Source organism: Sorex fumeus, unplaced genomic scaffold (genome assembly GCF_029834395.1).
Source record: "Sorex fumeus unplaced genomic scaffold, SorFum_2.1 ptg000098l, whole genome shotgun sequence".
NCBI classification, from domain to species: domain Eukaryota; kingdom Metazoa; phylum Chordata; class Mammalia; order Eulipotyphla; family Soricidae; genus Sorex; species Sorex fumeus.
The window spans coordinates 28,033,568-28,051,210 of NW_026606155.1; the positions used below are offsets into that span (position 1 = coordinate 28,033,568).

General features: G+C 50.1%; 1 protein-coding gene across 1 annotated transcript in view; it reads right to left on the reverse strand.

Moving 5' to 3' along the window:
- Positions 1-17,643, reverse strand: part of PLEKHH1 (pleckstrin homology, MyTH4 and FERM domain containing H1) — a 65,953-nt gene that overhangs the window by 15,700 nt on the left and 32,610 nt on the right. The window contains exons 5-13 of the mRNA XM_056133484.1: positions 12,478-12,561; positions 10,799-10,880; positions 9,949-10,709; positions 6,091-6,169; positions 5,066-5,157; positions 3,255-3,405; positions 2,762-2,904; positions 1,459-1,569; positions 70-156 (exon numbers count right to left, since the gene is read on the reverse strand). Of these exons, the coding sequence (XP_055989459.1) occupies positions 70-156; positions 1,459-1,569; positions 2,762-2,904; positions 3,255-3,405; positions 5,066-5,157; positions 6,091-6,169; positions 9,949-10,709; positions 10,799-10,880; positions 12,478-12,561 (1,590 nt within the window). The remainder of the gene's footprint in view (positions 1-69; positions 157-1,458; positions 1,570-2,761; positions 2,905-3,254; positions 3,406-5,065; positions 5,158-6,090; positions 6,170-9,948; positions 10,710-10,798; positions 10,881-12,477; positions 12,562-17,643) is intronic.

A 17,643-nucleotide genomic window follows, 5' to 3' on the forward strand; every position in this document is an offset into this window, starting at 1 on the left:
CAACTTTGTCTCCATTGCAATCAGATCCAAATTCAAACCCGGCACTCTAGCTGCAAGGACTATGTTCACCTGGAAAGTCTGGGCATCCTCCCCACGAACAATTTGGCAACGGGAGTTCAGTTCCACTTGGCCTTGAGGTTTCCGGATGACGTCATTCTGAAGTAAAAGGAACAGGGAGGAGAGACTTTGGTGTGTGTGGCCTTTCCAGAGCACATCACGTTTTCTCCTCTAACTCCAGGTCGTGGGCAGGAATGGGGCTGGTACTCCCCAGTCTCCCTGGATTAGGTAATGGGTAAACTGACTCTGGATCCTGTTTTGAGCTAAATGGGGCAATGATTAGAAACTTGGATCCTTCTGGCCAAGTCTCAGAAAGAACAGAGTGAGTCTTAAAAATTGGGTGAGAATTCATGGTGTTTCACAAAAAAAAAAAAAGGGGTAAGAAGTCATCAACTATTACTGAGCAATAAAGCCCTCAAATTCGGGGCTGGAGTGATAGCACAGCGAGTAGGATGTTTGCTTTGCACGCTGCCAATTCAGGTTCGACTCCCAGAATCCCATATGGTTCCCCAAGCACTGCCAGGAGTAATTCCTGAGTGCAGAGCCAGGAGTAACTCCTGTGCATTGCCAGGTGTAACCCAAAAAGAAAAAAAAATTAAAATAAAGTCCTCAAATTCTTTCTACTACATTCTTTATCCCATTTAGTGGCCTAGATACCACTACTACCCTTCCCAATGATACTGCAGACATCACTAATCAAAGCGCCTATTTATTGAGCAATACAGGCCCCCGACAGTGTTCAAGGTAAAGGAGCCACTATCTATCGCTGGGGACACAATGGGTATTATTATTGCTCTTCTTTTTTTTGTTGGGTGGAGGCGGGGTGGTGCAGAGGCATGCTCCTGAGCATTGCTCAGAGTGTACCGGGGCTACTTCCAACTAGGCCAGATGGTCCAATGCAGTGACACAGTGACACTCCACTGGGGTCACCAGGGCCACTCCCAGCAGAGCTTGAGGAGCCTCCAGGGCAATGCCCAGAAGCAGTCAGGGGTGGAAGGGGCAGGAATCAAACTCGGTTCTTCTGCATCAAGGCATGTGGTCCTAAGCACTAAGCTATCCCTATGTTCTCTTTTTTTCTTCTCTTTGAAATATCAGTCTTGGTTAAAAGGGGTCTGTCAAGTGAGGCATCTATAGGAAGGAGGTAGAGGAGGTAACGGGTCTGCTGCTAGAAAAACGCAGATGACCCAAGGGTAGCCTGGCCAGTTCTTTTACAGGGCCAGGAAGAAATCACCAATCTTTCGTGGTGAGAAGGAAAAGCAGCCTCCTGCGTCTCCTGGGTGGTCCCAACTCCTCCCGCTGGGCAGCCTTTTGCCCTGTTCCTGGACTGGGCAGTCACTCTTCCAGCTTCCCACACACACTCCTAGAGTCCTTTCAACCGCAGCAAGGAGGGGAGGGTCTCACCGGGGACTTGTAGTACATAATCTGCCCCTGTCTCAGGACAAACCAGCGTCTCTTCCACGTCTTCACCCGGCTCCCCATTTTCAGCAGGTAGCCCGACTTCTCCAGTGACTCCTTTAGGGGCAGGGAAGGGGAGAAGAGGGGTGGACCAAAAGAGGAAATCATTTGGGATTCCTGGAGGCCACAGAGGCCAACAGGATCCAGTTGACTCACTCTTGGTGATAACGGCACAAAATAATTGAGCACCTATGATGTGTGTGTTCAGAGAACCATGCCCTGTAAGGGTTCAGAAAGGCCTAGTTAAAGCACAGCATCCCAAGGGGAAAGGACCCTACTGGACAGTGCCTGACCACGCTGAGAAGGCTAGTGTGGCTGCAGTGGGGAGAGGCTGGCTGGGGAACAGAGCCGAGCTGGCCTTGGGAGAAACAGTCAGCCTTGGAGGAGGAGGAGGAGGAGGAGGAGGAGGAGGAGGAGGAGGAGGAGGAGGAGGAGGAGGAGGAGGAGGAAGAGGAGGAGGAGGAGGAGGAGGAGGAGGAATAGGAATAGAAGGAGAAGGAGGAGAAGGAGGAAGAGGAGGAGGAAGGGTGGAGGGGGAGGAGGAGGAGGAGGGGAAGAGGAGAAGGAGGAGGAAGAGGGGGAGGAGGAGGGAGGAAGAGGGGGAGGAGGAAGAGGAGGTGGAAGGAAGGAGGGGAGGAGGAGGAGGAAAGGAGGTGGAAGGAAGCAGGGGAGGAGATGGAGAGAAAGAAGAGGAAGGGGAGGAGGGTGGAGGAGGAGGGGAGGAGAGGAGGGGGAAGATGACACAGCCACATGGAGGAAAGTCTGGATGTGCGGCTCAGCCACGTGTCTGTGCCTCAAGTTTCTTGACCCTAAATGGAGAAATAACCAAGCATAGGGCCAGGCCCCGCTAAGCAGGGTCAGAGAGCATTAGGCCCCAGCACCTGAGGTCAGCGATGTGCTAAAGTGAGGGAACACGGTCAGACACCTCCGAGGACCTCTATCTTGAGATCCCCTGAGGAGTCACTGGAATGAGCAGCAGTGGGTGCAGTCAGGGGGTGCTTTCTGTTTGCTGACTGAAGGTAGGTTTGCAGAAGGACGCAATGATCATTCATGCCTGGAATGGGGTGGGAGGCCACCTAGGCCTGGGACCCTCTGCTAACCGGCCAGTTCTGCTTGGAAAAGGTGCTGGCTCCCTTTTCATGGGGTCTGTGTGCACAGAACCCATATCGACACAGCCTGGTCCCTTCCCTGGAGCTTCGCTCCTGCAGCCACCCCTCAGCCTCTCCCTTCACTCGCGCAGGGTGCTCACCCCGTTCAGACCCAGCCCCTCCGTGGAGTAGGACGAGGTGCGCTGCAGCTTGTGCTCCGGTTCCGAGTAGTCGCTGTCCAGCGAGCAGGCATCTGGGGGGATCGCATAGTCCCCCTCGGAGCTCAGTGAGGACATGGAGACACCTGGTCAAGGGAGGTGGTGTCGGGGTTCGGGTCCACAGAACTCCCAGCCCACTCCACACAGACACCAAATACCACCAGGAAACCAGACACTACACCCAAGGGCACTGGCCACCCCCACAGGCTCATCCCCCACGGGATGGGGAAGAGGTACAGGATGGGAAGGACCTGACATGGCGAAGCGTGGACGCGCAAGAGGTACAGTGACATGCACCATCTTCCTTGCTCACCTGGGCCCCCAAGTCTGGTGCAAAGCGCTCAGGGTTCAAGCAGGGACCCTTGGGTATACCTGGCATGGGTGAGCACAAGGACCCCTCACCGCCCCCCAAGTCCTCGCCTCCCCATCTCCATACCTCTCTTGATGGCCCGGGGGCTGCCCAGTCCACCCGTCTTCCTAGTCTCGGGGCAGGGGACAGAGATGCGGAAGCTGGCCTGGGAGCTGCAGTCATCATCGGAGCCCGAGGACTCGTCCACAAGGGGGACACTGCTGATCTTAGTGGCTTTCTGCAACACAGGCCCCTCCTGCTGTGTGGTCCAGGCTGCAGAACAGCCCTCTCCACCCACCCCTACATGCTGGGCCCAGGGGCCTTGGAGGCCGGGGCCAACACAGCTTGTCAGGGCACACAGACGCCATGGCCCGGTAGAGGCACTTAGCAGACAACTGTCCCCTCCTGACCTCCCTGCTACATCCTCCCCTCCCCGCTTCTCTTGGGCCTCTCTCCCCACAGCATCATCCACCAGGGCCCCTCAAGGAGCTGCTCCGGCCAGACTCTCCGGCTGGTCTTGGGGACCCTTGTTCTCTGCCATAGGGGCCACAATGCCACGCCACGGGCACGTGTGAGACAGGGGCATAAAAAATGGGAGGAGGGGCTGGAGTGATAGCACAGCGAGTAGGGCATTTGCCTTGTACGCGGCTGACCCGGGTTCCAATCCCAGCATCCCATATGATCCCCTGAGCACCGCCAGGAGTAATTCCTGAATGCAGAGCCAGGAGTAACCCCCGAGCATCACCAGGTGTGACCCAAAAAGAAAAAAAAAGGGAGGAAATAACAAACATTAAAAAGATTTTTTTAAAAAAAAAAAAGGCAATCTGATGTTGATGAAAATATGGGGAAAAGGAGAATTTGCAGTGAGAAAAAAATCCATTTGGGAGGAATTACCTCCTGCCCATCCTGTTAAACTTTTTTACCCAGGGGATGGAGAGATAAGTACCTAACACTAGGTGCCTGCACAAGGCTTACCTGGGTAATCCCTGGTACCATATGTGGTTTCCCCAAGTCCTGCCAGAAGTGATCCCTGAGGCAAAGCCACAAGACCTGAGCATAGCCAGATGTATCTCCCAAACCAAGAAAACAACAAAACCCCCCTTTTTTTTCCTTTTTTGGGTTACACCCGGTGATGCTCAGAGGTTACTCCTGGCTTTGCACTCAGGAATTACTCCTGGCAGAGCTTAGGGGACCATATGGGATGCCAGGGATCAAACCTGGGTCAGACTGCGTGCAAGGCAAACAGCCTACCGGTTGTACTATTGTTCCCCGGCCCCAACAAAACCCTTTTTAATCCATGAACTGGACCCCAAAAACTCTACTCCACAGAAATATGTATAAGTAATTGAACTAAATACATCTGCAGAGTGATGTCTGGATGGCATTTTAGAAACAAATAGAGACAAGACATGTCAATGAGTGCAGGGCAGGTTAACACGATGAAGCTGAAGCTGCATTTTATATTTCTCGCCATCGGGCGGCTTCATTAATACTGTTTGGCTTTGTGGGACAGTGTCGAGCTGAAAAGTGATATGAAATCTTGGCGAGGAGTGTGTTTCTGAAGCAACACTGTGGAACCGGCCCTGTAGGGAGACTCCCAGTGGTGCCCAGGGAAACATGCAGGGCAGGGTCTCATGCAAAACACCCAATCCGTTCACTAAGCATCTCCCCGGCCCCACAGAGGTTTCACTTCTTACTTGGTCCGTGACCATTCAGATTCAAATGTTTGTCAGTGTAGAATTTTCAGGATGAAAATCTAGTACGCAATGAAAGTCCGGAGAGGGCACTGGGATCCCTGAGCAGAGCCAGGTGTGTGTGGAAGCCTGGTGAGGGGCCCTGCTCTGGCCACTGCACACCAGGACAAGGGGCCGCCCCTTCCTCAGACAGCTGCCTCTTACCCCTTTCAAGGCGGTGTAGACTGGCACGGTGACACTCTTGTAGACAAGGCCAGAAAAAGGTCCAGGGGAGGCAAGAGCAGGAGGGCGTGAAGCTGGTGTGGAAGCAAAGTTCAACAGGGTTAACTTGGGAGGCACAGCTGGTGAGACGCATGCAGAGGCCGAGGGCGGGAGAGCAAGGGGACCCTGGGAGCAGCCTTCCCTAGTAGACTGTCTGACAGGTGACAGACCCCTTCTTGCCAAGGCAGTGACCAACAATGTGGCCAATGGGCTTTCAATCACTCTGGGAGTTCTTGGCTGTCCTGGGACTCAGGATGCCAGCACAGAAGGATACAGCTCCTGGGGCTGGAGTGATAGCACAGCGGGTACGGCGTTTGTCCTGCACGTGGCCGACCCAGGTTCAATTCCCAGCATCCCATATGGTCCCCTGAGCACCGCCAGGAATGATTCCTGAGTGCAGAGCCAGGAGTGACCCCTGAGCATTGCTAAGTGTGACCCAAAAAGCAAAAAAAAAAAAAAAAATACAGCTCCTTGACCTACAGTCTTGGCACCTCAGAAGGGAAGTCATTGTGCAGGTAGGGGGCTGTGTTAGAGGACCCACTTTTTTCTTTTTTGGGTCACACCCCGCAATACACAGGGGTTACTCCTGGCTCATGCACTCAGGAATTACTCCTAGCAGTGCTCGGGGGACCATATGGGATGCTGGGAATCGAACCTGGGTTGGCTGCGTGCAAGACAAACGCCCTATCCGCTGTGCTATCACTCTAGCCCCTAAAAGACCCACTTCTATGGTGGGGGTTCTGTAACTGACTGCGACCCCAGTCCCTTGCCTGGCCACCAGGCAGGTCATGAGCTGAGATGGTATCATTTTGTATTCCTTCGCAGGGCCCCGCTGTGAGTTCACCTCACTTCACAGATGAGGTGGTGAGGAATGCTGATGGAAGACTAAGCCTGGGGACCCTGGCTCAGGGTGCTGCTCGTTCTTCCACAGGCCCACCCTGCCCACCCGGGCACCTCGGGGAACTTACCGCAGCAGGTGACATTACTCCTGGGAGACACATCCGAGAGCTGCAGGCCTGATGTGGCCACAGCATAGATCCGGCTCTCCTGGAAAGAGAGTTCCAGGAGGGTCAGGACCCTTGCACTGAGGTGTGAGGGAGAAAGTACGGCTTTGCTGGTGAGCAGACCTGGGCCAGTTACTAGTGGGGAGGATCTAGGGCCAAGCTATATGGTTTTTGGGCCTCATTTTCCTCAGCTCTAACATGGCTGGAGCGATAGCACAGCGGTAGGGCGTTTGCCTTGCACACAGCCAACATGGCCGACCCGAGTTCGATTCCTCCGCCCCTCTCGGAGAGCCCGGCAAGCTACCAAGAGTATGCGATATGCCAGACACAGTAACAACAAAGTCTCCAATGGAGACGTTACTGGGCCCGCTCGAGCAAATCGATGATCAACGGGAGGGCCTTTACTTACTTACTTTTACTTAACATGGAAGTAATAATTCCACCTCACACAGTCATGAAATAAAATTATTAAGGTGAATATCTAACTCCCGGCACATAACTGGTACCCCACGGTTCTTCATTCCCTCTTGCTTCCACCCTGCCCTTGGTGCAAGGGAGTTCAAGAGGAGGGTCAGTGACCTGTTTCCCTGGAATCTTATTTCTGAGCCCTCGAGTCCCAAGGTGCAAGGTGATGACAACGAGGACCTCAGAGCCCCTTTGCTAGTCAGGGCTCACCAAGTCTTGCTAAACAGACTGTTTAGAAGTCAGGACACACTCTTTTTCCTACAATAATGTGTCATCAGGGTTAAGTTTCGGGGCCCTCCTACAAAGTCAACTGAGCTTCCCCAGGCCCCAGACCTCCTCCAGAGGAACTGCTACCCTCAACTTCTCCTTCAGCCCATCCTGGATTCCTGGGTCTTATGCCTCCCGCCCCCACAGGCCTGGGGAGGTTTATCTACAGGTTTTGATCACACCCAAACAACCCAGGAAGACAACAAACTTTCCACCTCCCCCTCTTAAGCTCTTCCTTATCTTTCTCTTCCCTAAGATAAAGAGAAAACAAAGGCCCCCCTCAAGTGACAGATTAAGTCACTAGACCAGAGGAAGTGACCTGGCTCATAAGGCAGTTGGGCTGGGGGTTGGGCAGAAGGGGGGGTTGCTATTGGGGTGTCACCTCAGACAAGAGGAGCAACACTGGGCAAGGGTGGGAGTGGGGAGCAGCTGACCATCCTGTAATTAGATTCTGAGACAGAGGAGGGATGGGGGTCCCAGGAAGGGTAGGAGGATGGATCAAGGGATTCTACTGGGTACCACTAGTAAAATTTAAGCACAGATGTCAACCAAGACAAGGTTGACATGTCAACCTCACTTCACAGATGAGGTGGTGAGGAATGTAAAAGTAAGTAAGTAAAGGCCCTCCCGTTGATCATCGATTTGCTCGAGCGGCCCAGTAACGTCTCCATTAGAGACTTTGTTGTTACTGTGTTTGGCATATCGAATACGTCACGGGGAGCTTGCCAGGCTCTGCCGTGCGGGCGAGATACTCTCGGTAGCTGGCATGTCAACCAAGACAAGCCTCTAATTTCACGAAGGAAATCAAAGTGAAGGAGAAGCAATTCGGGCTAAACAGAGATTGGAGTGTTTGACAAAGGGCTGCCCCTCAGAGGTGATTTTGAGGAACAACTGAAAAAGGGCCCTGCAAACTCTAAACTGGCAAGGCGGTGTATCTGAATCCCTGTGACTGAGGCAAATCCTCACAACTCCTCCATTCCCTGCCCCCATGGTCACTACCCAGGTAGCCCCACCTAGGGAGGGCGGGAGACACGCAGGAGAGGAGCTGTCTCTGGGAGCTGACACAGGCCAGCCCTGTATTTTGTTTGCAGCAGGAGAGAGCTAAGGCAGGGTCTCCTAAATGAGCTGGCAGATCCTGGGGGGTGGGAGAGGGCAGAGGAAAGAGCAGACTGGGGGTGGGGCGGGGCGTTCACCTATAGAGTTCAACCAACTAATGCTTCCATATGGGGTGGGAAGTCTCTGAAGCATTTTCTATATTTATTTGCTTTTTCTTGTTCTGGGCTGGAGCGATAGCACAGCCAGTAGGGTGTTTGCCTTGCATACGGCCGACCCGTGTTTGATTCCTCTATCCCTCGGAAAGCCCGGCAACCTACCGAGAGTATCCCGCCCGCACGGCAGAGCCTGGCAAGCTTATTCGATATGCCAAAAACAGTAACAACAAGTCTCACAATGGAGACGTTACTGGTGCCCGCTCGAGCAAATCGATGAACAATGGGAGGACAGTGTTATAGTGCCTTCTTATTCTATTTGTGTCTCTCAGGCTTTCATAGAACTCCTCTGGCCATCAAGGTGTTTGTATTTTGATAACATGGCAAAAATGAGCAGCACTCCTTCCTGGCAACACCCGTCCAGTCCTTCGGCCATGGGCATGGTGCTCCCTTGCCAAATGCTCTCACTACCCAAGAAAGCTTCCCACATCTTGTGCATGGCAAGGCAGAACAAGCGGGGGGATTCTGGAGAGTTCCAGCCTGGCCACTTCCCCACTTCTGCCCCTTTGCTCTTTCTGACCCTTCTGATCCAGGAGGCAGTACTCTGAGGAATACTAGGACTCTAGGGCACCGGGGCCAGTTGGCAGTCCATGCTCGGAAGCTCCCTGCCCAGCCCTGAGGACTCCACCAGGCTAGGTTCCCAGGCCCAGCTGAGCCGGCAGGAGGGTGCCTTGCAGTGCTAAGGACCAGGGGGGCTTCCCAACTACCAGCATTTCGTAAGGTTACCCTGGAAGGTGCTGCTGAAAAACAGGGCTCCCTGGTAGTGCTGTGGGGTGGTAGTGCCAATCTAATGGAAATCTCCCATTTTCCTCCACTGCCAGGAGCCCAACATTTACCCTCCCCCAGCTCCTGTGCTGTGCTGAGAAAGTGTGACAGGATTAAGAGATGGTGGGGTTGGGGCTGGAGTGATAGCACAGTGGGTAGGGCGTTTGCCTTCCACGTGGCGACCCGGGTTTGATTCCCAGCATCCCGTATGGTCCCCTGAGCACCGTCAGGAGTGATTCCTGAGTGAAGAGCCAGGAGTAACCCCTGTGCATCGCCGGGTGTAACCGAAAAAGAAAAAGGAAAAAAAAAAAGAGCTGGTGGGGCTGGGGTGTCCCCTCAGGCAGGACAGCTGGAGGAGGAGGGCTGGGCTCTGGGGAGGCCCCTCACTAATTTCACCTCAGTCCGTGGGGACAGCAGCTCCCTCCTCTGTGCTGGGGAGACCAGCTAAGTCTTCTCACAGAGATCTGTGGCCACCTCCCATGTCTGTTTCCGCTCTAGGTGAAGGAAAAAGTCCCAAAGCAAAGCAGAAAGAATAGTCTAAAGAATGGGCCTATCACTCAGTTTGCAACACAAAAGGCATGGCCAGACCTGTTTCATCGAAACCCCCCACTCCTACCTCAGAACACAGATGCTGGAGCAGCTCTACCAGGGTACCAAACCATTTTACCCAATTTCCTAGGGGAGCACAGACTCAGCGATCATGAAATCCACACACTTCCTGTCAACTACAGTCAGCATCTGCGCCACAGAACACATCTGATCCTCCCCAAAACTCTGGAAAGGGGGCACCAGTGTGCTTCTTGGCACAGAGAGGGAAACCGAGGCACAGAGGTGTAGTCCTTTGCCCAGGTCACCTGGCATTTTTCTTCTGTGCTCTTCCCCACCACACTGCCCCAGGGTCATGACAAGAACAAGTGCTGATGGGGGGACACCAGCCACTTCCCCCTCCTGGCTCTGCCTGGGGACAGAGTCTGAGCAGGCACAGGGGGTCCTGACTCCCCGGCCTCCCCAGCACATAGTCAGCCCGGCCCCTGCCCAGTCCCAGTCCTGCTCTTACCCATGATGGAAACCGGTGCAAGGGGGGTGTGGGCGGCTTGTTTCCCAAGTCCACTTCCTCCAGCTCCACGTGGGGGGGCTTCACAGGGCTCTCCCTTTCCTTCCTCCCTGCTGGCAGCTGCTCCTCCATCTCCATCCGCTCTGGCTCCTCTCGTGGCTCAGCCAGGGTCCCCACCTCAGGAAGCCCAGGGGTGTGAAGGGCTGAGAGGGCCCCGATCTCACGGCTCACCACGTGGCTAAAGTAGCCGGGGCAAGCCTGGGGCTGGCTGTGGTGCCGCCTGGCCAGCGGGAGGCTGTCGTGGGGGCTGGCGGGAGTCCGAGCCTTGGGCAGGGTCACACTGCTGCCAGGCCCGCCTTCCCCGACAGACGTCTTTGTCCCAGGGAAGGGCTGTCCCTGGGGAGCCACCAAGCCTGCACCCCAGGAAGCCAAACCATGTCTGGGGATGCACGGCGTCTTGTAGGGCTGGCTTGGGGAGCCCTCTCTTCTCAGACGAGGTGGAAGCGTCTGGGCCTTTGGGGGTTCGCCTTGGTGGGCCACGCTGAAGCGAGAGGCCTGCAGGGAGGTTTCTGCTCTGGGCTCCGAGTCCTTATTCTGCAGAGCATTTGGGGAAGGGGCCACCGCAGCCATCTCCAGGGTCACCTGGCCCTGAGGGCCATCGTTCTGCCCCATTGTTTGGGGAACTGGAACTGACAAGGCAGCATGTTGCTGTGGGGGTCCCGGTGGTTTCACCAGCCACTTTCCTGAAGGTGCCATCTGAAGAGCTGTAATTGAGGCAAAGGCAGGCATGCCAGGGCAACCTTCACTCACCCGTGCTCCCCCACACATGTCCACACACCCCTGGCTGACTTACCTTCCAGGGCAACTTGGAGGGCCCCCACCTGCTCCTCCAGCTGCTGATTACAGCTCTTCAGGTGCTGATTCTCTGTCTCAAGCTGCACAAAGTAGAAGAGGGAAGCTCTCAAATACACCGTCAGGGAACGTTCAGAGAAGACGCAAATTAGAGAACGTAAATGAGAGAACTCTAACCCTGAGAGAACTCAGAATTAGACCAAAATCCTCATTAGAGATCCAATCTTTACAGACCCTCCCCAGAGCCTGGCCCCCTCCCTCTGAGCGTCTGGTTTTAGTTGGGATGGAATTCCACCTGGCAGCCTCGGAAGCTCCTTTTCTAGTTATTGCTAACCGTTTTAGAAGTCACGGAATGCAATACATAGATAGAAAGTGGCATGCCATGGCAGCTTAACAGATGATTCTGAAATTCATACTAAGGTGACCACCACGAAGCTTAAGAAGCAGTAAGGTAAAAAAAAAAAAAAAAGAAGCAGTAAGGTGACCCCACTGCAGATGGCGCCAGGGCTGGCCCTTCCCAGCGCCAGGGTCCTGCCTCCCCATAAAGGTGCTGGTCCTTCAAGTGATGAGGTTACTTCCTAGGTGTATCTACGTTGCATTCCCCATACTTGTTGGGTTAGTTGTGTCCATGTCTGAATTTTAGAGTTACCCTTAAACAACTTCTGAGATTACCCACCCCCCACATCAAATGCTGAGTACCCACCCCCCACATCAAATGCTTCTGGAGGGCCCCCCAAGCAATGCTCAGAGGACCCAGGGCTCACTCCCATGGGATACTGGTCAAATGAATGAATGGTTTAGTGCTTTGGCCTGGCACTGTGGTGCTGCTTGAACCCACCAAGGCCACACTCAGGGGTGTTCGGAGGTCTCTGATGCCAGAGATTGAACTCAGGGCTTTAAATGTGCCCCTGATCCCTGAGCTATGTCCTCAGTCCCACATATAACTTTTGGCATCCCCAAAAACTTAATTACTAATAGCCTACTGTGGACTGCAAGACTTTCCAATGACCTAAATTGTTGATTGGCATATTTCAAAAATGCTAGCTACAAATTGCATCTTTACCATAAAGCCAGAGAAAACAAAATGTTAAAAAGAAAAAAAAAAGAAAAATTACAAGGAAAATAACACCCACAGTGCTATACTCTATTCATCAATACTGGGTACAAGAAAACTCATATGAAAGTGGACTGGCGCAGTTCTAGCCCATGTTGGAATAAGAATTATAGAGCAAGTATAATGAGAATTATAGAGCTGTGTCTGGTTTCTTTGCTTCACATACTGTCTGTGAGATCTATCTGCTGGATTGCTGCATTTTCTTTTAAATGAAATCCACTGCGAGACTGGAGAGATAGTGGGTAGGGTGCTTGCCTTGCATGCGGCTGACCTGGGTTAAATCCCTGGCATTCTGTTGGGTTCCCCCAAGCCCTGATCCCTGAGCGCAGACCCAGGAATACACCCTGAGCACAGCCAGGTGTGGCCTCCAACAAACAAAAAAATTAATCTCATTGCATTTCCCTTTTAGCAAGGGTCAGAATTGTGAAATATGCATTAGTACATCAGCTTTGTCCCCCATACTTGTACCCTAGGAGGTTACAAGTTGAGGTTCCACCGATAGGCACCAAGAGGGAAGGAGCATAACCAGTCACCTTCCCAGCTTCCAAGAGGGGCTTTCCACTCACCTCTGCTAACTTCAGCGTCACCCACTCTTTGATTTTCGCAGCTTTTTCTTGAATGACTTTTGCTTCTTCAGCTCTTATCAGTTTCTATAAGAAGGGGGAAGAGGGGAGATCTTAATTAATCTCAGCAGTCATGGGGTTAAGAGGCATAAAGTGATGAGAAGACCAAGATACTAGATTGGAGAGGAAAAAGAAAAATTACTTAGGGTTGAAGAGATAGTACAGTGGGTAGGGCACTTGTCTTGCATGTGGTGGACCTGGGAATCCATCCCCAGCATACCGTAGCACTGCCAGGAGTAATTCCTGCAAGCAAGGCAAATGCCCTCTCCACTGTACTAAAACTCCAGCCCATCTTTTTTGTTGTTGTTGTTGTTATTTTTCTTTTTTTGCCTTTATTTTAATATTTTTATACAACTATTAAAGCATAAAATGATAGTAAAAAATGAACAACCATAAAGTGAGGAGTCTCTCAGGGGCATCAAAAAAGGAAAAAAAAAGCAAAAAGATGCTAAAGGAGAATATTTTGAAAGTTTCTGGAAGGCCATGTGGTTGATGAGAGTTCTGATTAAACAGGCGAATGAGCAAGATGTGATAGGAAAGAGTGCAAGAAATCAGATTGTGACAGTCCTTATCCGTTATTACTGGGGACTTCTGTCTTGGGAGTGCCACTTGCCTGGCGAAGAAAGTTCATATGCATCAGCACTATGGTAGAACAACTACAAACTGTAGAAAACATAAGCAAAACCAAAACCTGTAACATCTGAAGTCACTGGATTTCCAGAACTGCAGGAAAACTTTGGAAGGATGTCAAAATTGAGCAGAGAAAGTGGTTCTTAGTGGGTTTTCCAGGTTTCAGTCTCTGTCCTGAGGGAAGAGCATATTCAGGACATTGAATGATGGACTGGAGTGATAATACAGGGGCCCGTTGCCAACCTGGGCTCGATCCCTGGCACCCCATATGTCCCCTGGGCCCACCAGGAACAGAGAGCCAGGAATAAGCCCTGAGCACTGCTGAGGTAGGTAAAAAAAAAAAAAAGAGTGACTAAAACTCCAGTGGAAAACTAGACATCTTCCTGGTATCTGAAAATCAGAAGAGAGTGGTGTCTGAGCAATAGTATAATGTGTAGGGTATTTGCATTGCACACAGCCAACTCAGGTTCAATTTCTGGCATCCCAATGGTCGCCCAATTAATCCCCAGGAGTAGTTTCTGAGTGCAGAGGCAGGAGTAACCCCTGAACCCCATTGGGCGTGTACCCCTCATCCCCAGGAAAACTCCTGAAAGTCGGAATAGACTTCGTGACAACCAGATCAGCTGGGAATTTGATAAGGTGGCATTCTAGTAATTATAGAGTAAGGAAGCAAGAGAAGATCATGACAAATTTTGTATATAAACCAATGGCTTTCAACTTTTCGAAACCTGCACATGCACCCGTATCCCCCTGCTTACGGCAACTCAGCAAGTCACGCCCAGAAGCCACCTCCGGCTGGCACAGGATAATCTCATCGTTAGCCACAATCCAGAGTCGCATGTCCTTCTCTCCCTGAAGGGAGCAGAACATGGCACACACCATAACCATGCGCCAGGTGGGGAGACTTCTCCCTGACCCAGGGGATCCAGCCCCTGCAGCGAAAAACCTCCAGAACTCAACTGCCTCCATGTTCACTGCCACTCTCCACACGCTCAGGCCCTCAGGCTGAGTCTCACCCATGAGTGAACCTATTTCTGGACTGAGCGGCAGCATTTGTGGCCGCACAACTGTACCTTACACCACCCATACTCCAAGAGTACCGCTCCACATTTGATGGGGTTTAAAGAGTCAACCATTCTTAGAGGAAAATGTTTTTTTTTTAAGATATATGTCTATATATCTATATCTATATCTATAAGCACATAAGGCTAACCTTTAACAACATGTTATTAATCTCTTATAGAAGGGCTTACTGGTCCCTGTGTGAAATACAACAATCTTTACACTCTTTACTGTAAGGAAAGTTTTTTGTAACATTTTCAGTTGTTTGTCGTAACAAACAATACAAAGTAAATTATTTCAATTCTGCTTTGGGGCAGGGATTGGGATTCAGGATGGAAACATCTGAAATGTGGTGGTGGGAAGGTGTAATGGGATTGATATTCGAATATTAAATGTAATCAAATATTGTGAACTATTTTATAAAACAAATAAATAAAACCTGCACATGGCACTGGGACACTAAAAACTATGCCTGAATTTCTTAAACTGACCAGAATAACACATTCACAAGTTAGAATAAAACAGTTTAACAGGGATTTTGAAAATACAGAAATTTGAGCCCTATTCCAGAGATACACTTTGCAGTGTAAAATTAACTGAGTTAAAATCCAGATTTTAACTGAGTTAAAAATCCGGATTTTAACTGAGTTAAAATCCAAATAAAGAAACAAAAACCAGTATTTTTCAGAGGAATAAAATAGAATACAGAAACTCAGAATAGAACATATAAACTACCTGGGATAAAATCCAAAATCATCAACAAATGAATAATTAGGACAACATAACCGATCCTCAGAATAAAATCAATATAGGTCAATTCTGATTTAATTCAACTGTTGAACTGAGAAACAAACAAAACCCCAGAAAATATCTATTATAATTACATTCAGTGATGGAATATAAAATATACTATTAACAAATGAATAGATATAAAATATCAACAGAAAAGCAAGACCTGATACTTAAGACCAATTTAAATTTTAAAGCTGAAAAAATTTAATTGCTGGAATTTAGAATTCTCTAAACATCAGAGATAACAAGACTTAACCAACCTGAAAATAGAGTTCCCATTATTATTCTCCTTGTTTCCTACATTTTCTGTTTTTTGGGTATACAAGTTCCATATATACAGCTTACAAGTGTGAGGTTTCTTTTCCTTTTCTAAGAATCCCTTCAGTATTTCTTAGAGAGTTGGTTAAGTGAAATTAATTTCCTTTAACTGACATTCATCCTTAAAATTCTCTTCTTTAATCTATGTGACAGCCTAGCTAGGTAGAGTATTTTTGGTTGGAGGTCTCTTAAAAAAAAATCAACAATTTAATCATATCATGTCACTCTCTCCTAACCTGTATAATTTCTGTGGAGATATCTATTAATAGTTTTATGGAGTTTCCCTTACATGTGAGTTTCTGTTTTTTTTTCTTGTTGTTTTTAGGATTCTTATCTTTAATTTTTGCCACTTTACTACAGTGTATCTTAGTTTGGATTTATTTCATTTGAAACTCTTTGATCTTCCTGGATCTGTGTGTCTTAACACTTTTCTTAAGTTAGGAAAGTGCTCGGCTACTTTTCTTTTTTTTTTCTTTTTGGGTCACACCTGGTGATACACAGGGATTACTCCTGGTTCTGCACTCAGAAGTTACTCCTGGCGGTGCTCAGGGAACCGTATGGGATGCTGGGAATCAAACCCGGGTCAGCTGTGTGCAAGCCCAAAGCCCTACCCGCTGTGCCATCATCTCTCCAGCCCCACGGCTATTTTTCATTCAAGTAAGAATTCTACTTCTTTCATCTCTCATCTCATTTTGGAACCAATATTATGCAAATTTTATTCTTTCTGTTCTTTTGGGCCTCCACAGCAGAGCTGGTGGCCATGAGGGCTACACCTGGGACACTCAGGAGGCAACATGTGTGCTAGAAATTGAAACCAGGGCCCTGCACAAGCCAGGCACGATGCTGTCCTATGAGTTATGACCCAATTGTGAATGCTGTACTTCTAGATGCTGTCTCATAGAGCTTGTTATCTTCATCATTTAATTTTTTTTCTTCTTTTCTGTCATTCCCCCCCCCCCCCCCCCATAAGGGTCACATCTGGTAGTGCTTAGGAGAAGGCTCAGGGCCATTCCTGGTAGTGCTGGGGATGGGGGTAGCCACAAGGTTATATCAGGTAGTGCTGACAAAGTAGGACAGGGCATGTGGTACTGGTGCCACTCAGGGCCTAGACATGTGTTCTACCACTTGAGGCATATCCCCATCCCCCTGGTGGTCTTTCTGGAGGTTTTCACTTATCTTCAAATTCCGGTGACATAGTATAGTGGCTATGGCCTTGCATGTGGCTGACCTAGATTCAATGCCTGGCACCCCGTACTGTCCCTCGAGTTCTGCCAGGGGTAATCTCTGAGCACTGCCAGGTGTGCCTTCCCACAGCCCCCACCAAAAAAAAAAAATTAAATATTCAGTTTTTGACTATTTTTGCTACTTAAGTTTAGCTACTGCACGGCAGAGCCTGGAAAGCTACCCGCTGCGAACTCGATATGTCAAAAACAGTAACAATAACAGGTTTTATTCCCCTGACCCTGAAAGAGCCTCTAGTACGGTAGGTAGTGTTGGGAAAGACAAGTAAGGAGAGGCTGCTAAAATCTCAGGGCTGGGACTGACTAAATTGGCACCCGCTCAAGTAAATCGATGAACACGGGATGACAGTGCTACAGTGAAGTTTAGCTACTATGTTCTTTAACTCTGTGATGTTTGTTTGGACTTTGCTCAAGCTTCTCTCATACTTTCTGAGTCTTCGTTAAAGTTTCTTTACACAGTTCCCATTACCACCAGCATCATTAAGCATTATTTGAACTGTTGCTTTGAAATCCGCAGGTAACCTGCATCAGGTTAGGTGTTCTTTCCAGCTGCTATCTCGATCATCAGTGATCCATCTCTTCGTTAGTTCTGGTGCTCAGAAGAGCCTGGGGAATGGCTGGGAGTTTGTGGTCTGCAGTACCTAACACTGACCAGAGCACCAGGCCTGGGGCAATTATGGGGATTCACTGTCCCAAAGACCTGCTGTGTCCCTGAGTTCAAGCATGAGACCATCAAGATCACCAGTTCCTGCTGTCACTCGAGCATGCAGATCTGGGTGGTATCCAGGGAACCCAGGCAAGGACAGGTTAAAGAGGAGTCTGTTTGCTTGCTAGAAGTGAAGGATCTTGATACTATCTCCCAGCCCCTAGCTAGCAGAGCTATTTGCTAGGGGTGGGTGGAGCTCTCAGGAATTTGCCTTTTGGGTCTGTTGCTATGGAGAATAAGATCCAAAATGGCCCCATGAGCTCTGCCCTCAGCTGTGCAGGAGACAGGTCACCAAGATGAGCCTGCCAATGACACCCACACTTGCTTATACTGCACGATTCTCTTGCTTCTCATTCCAGT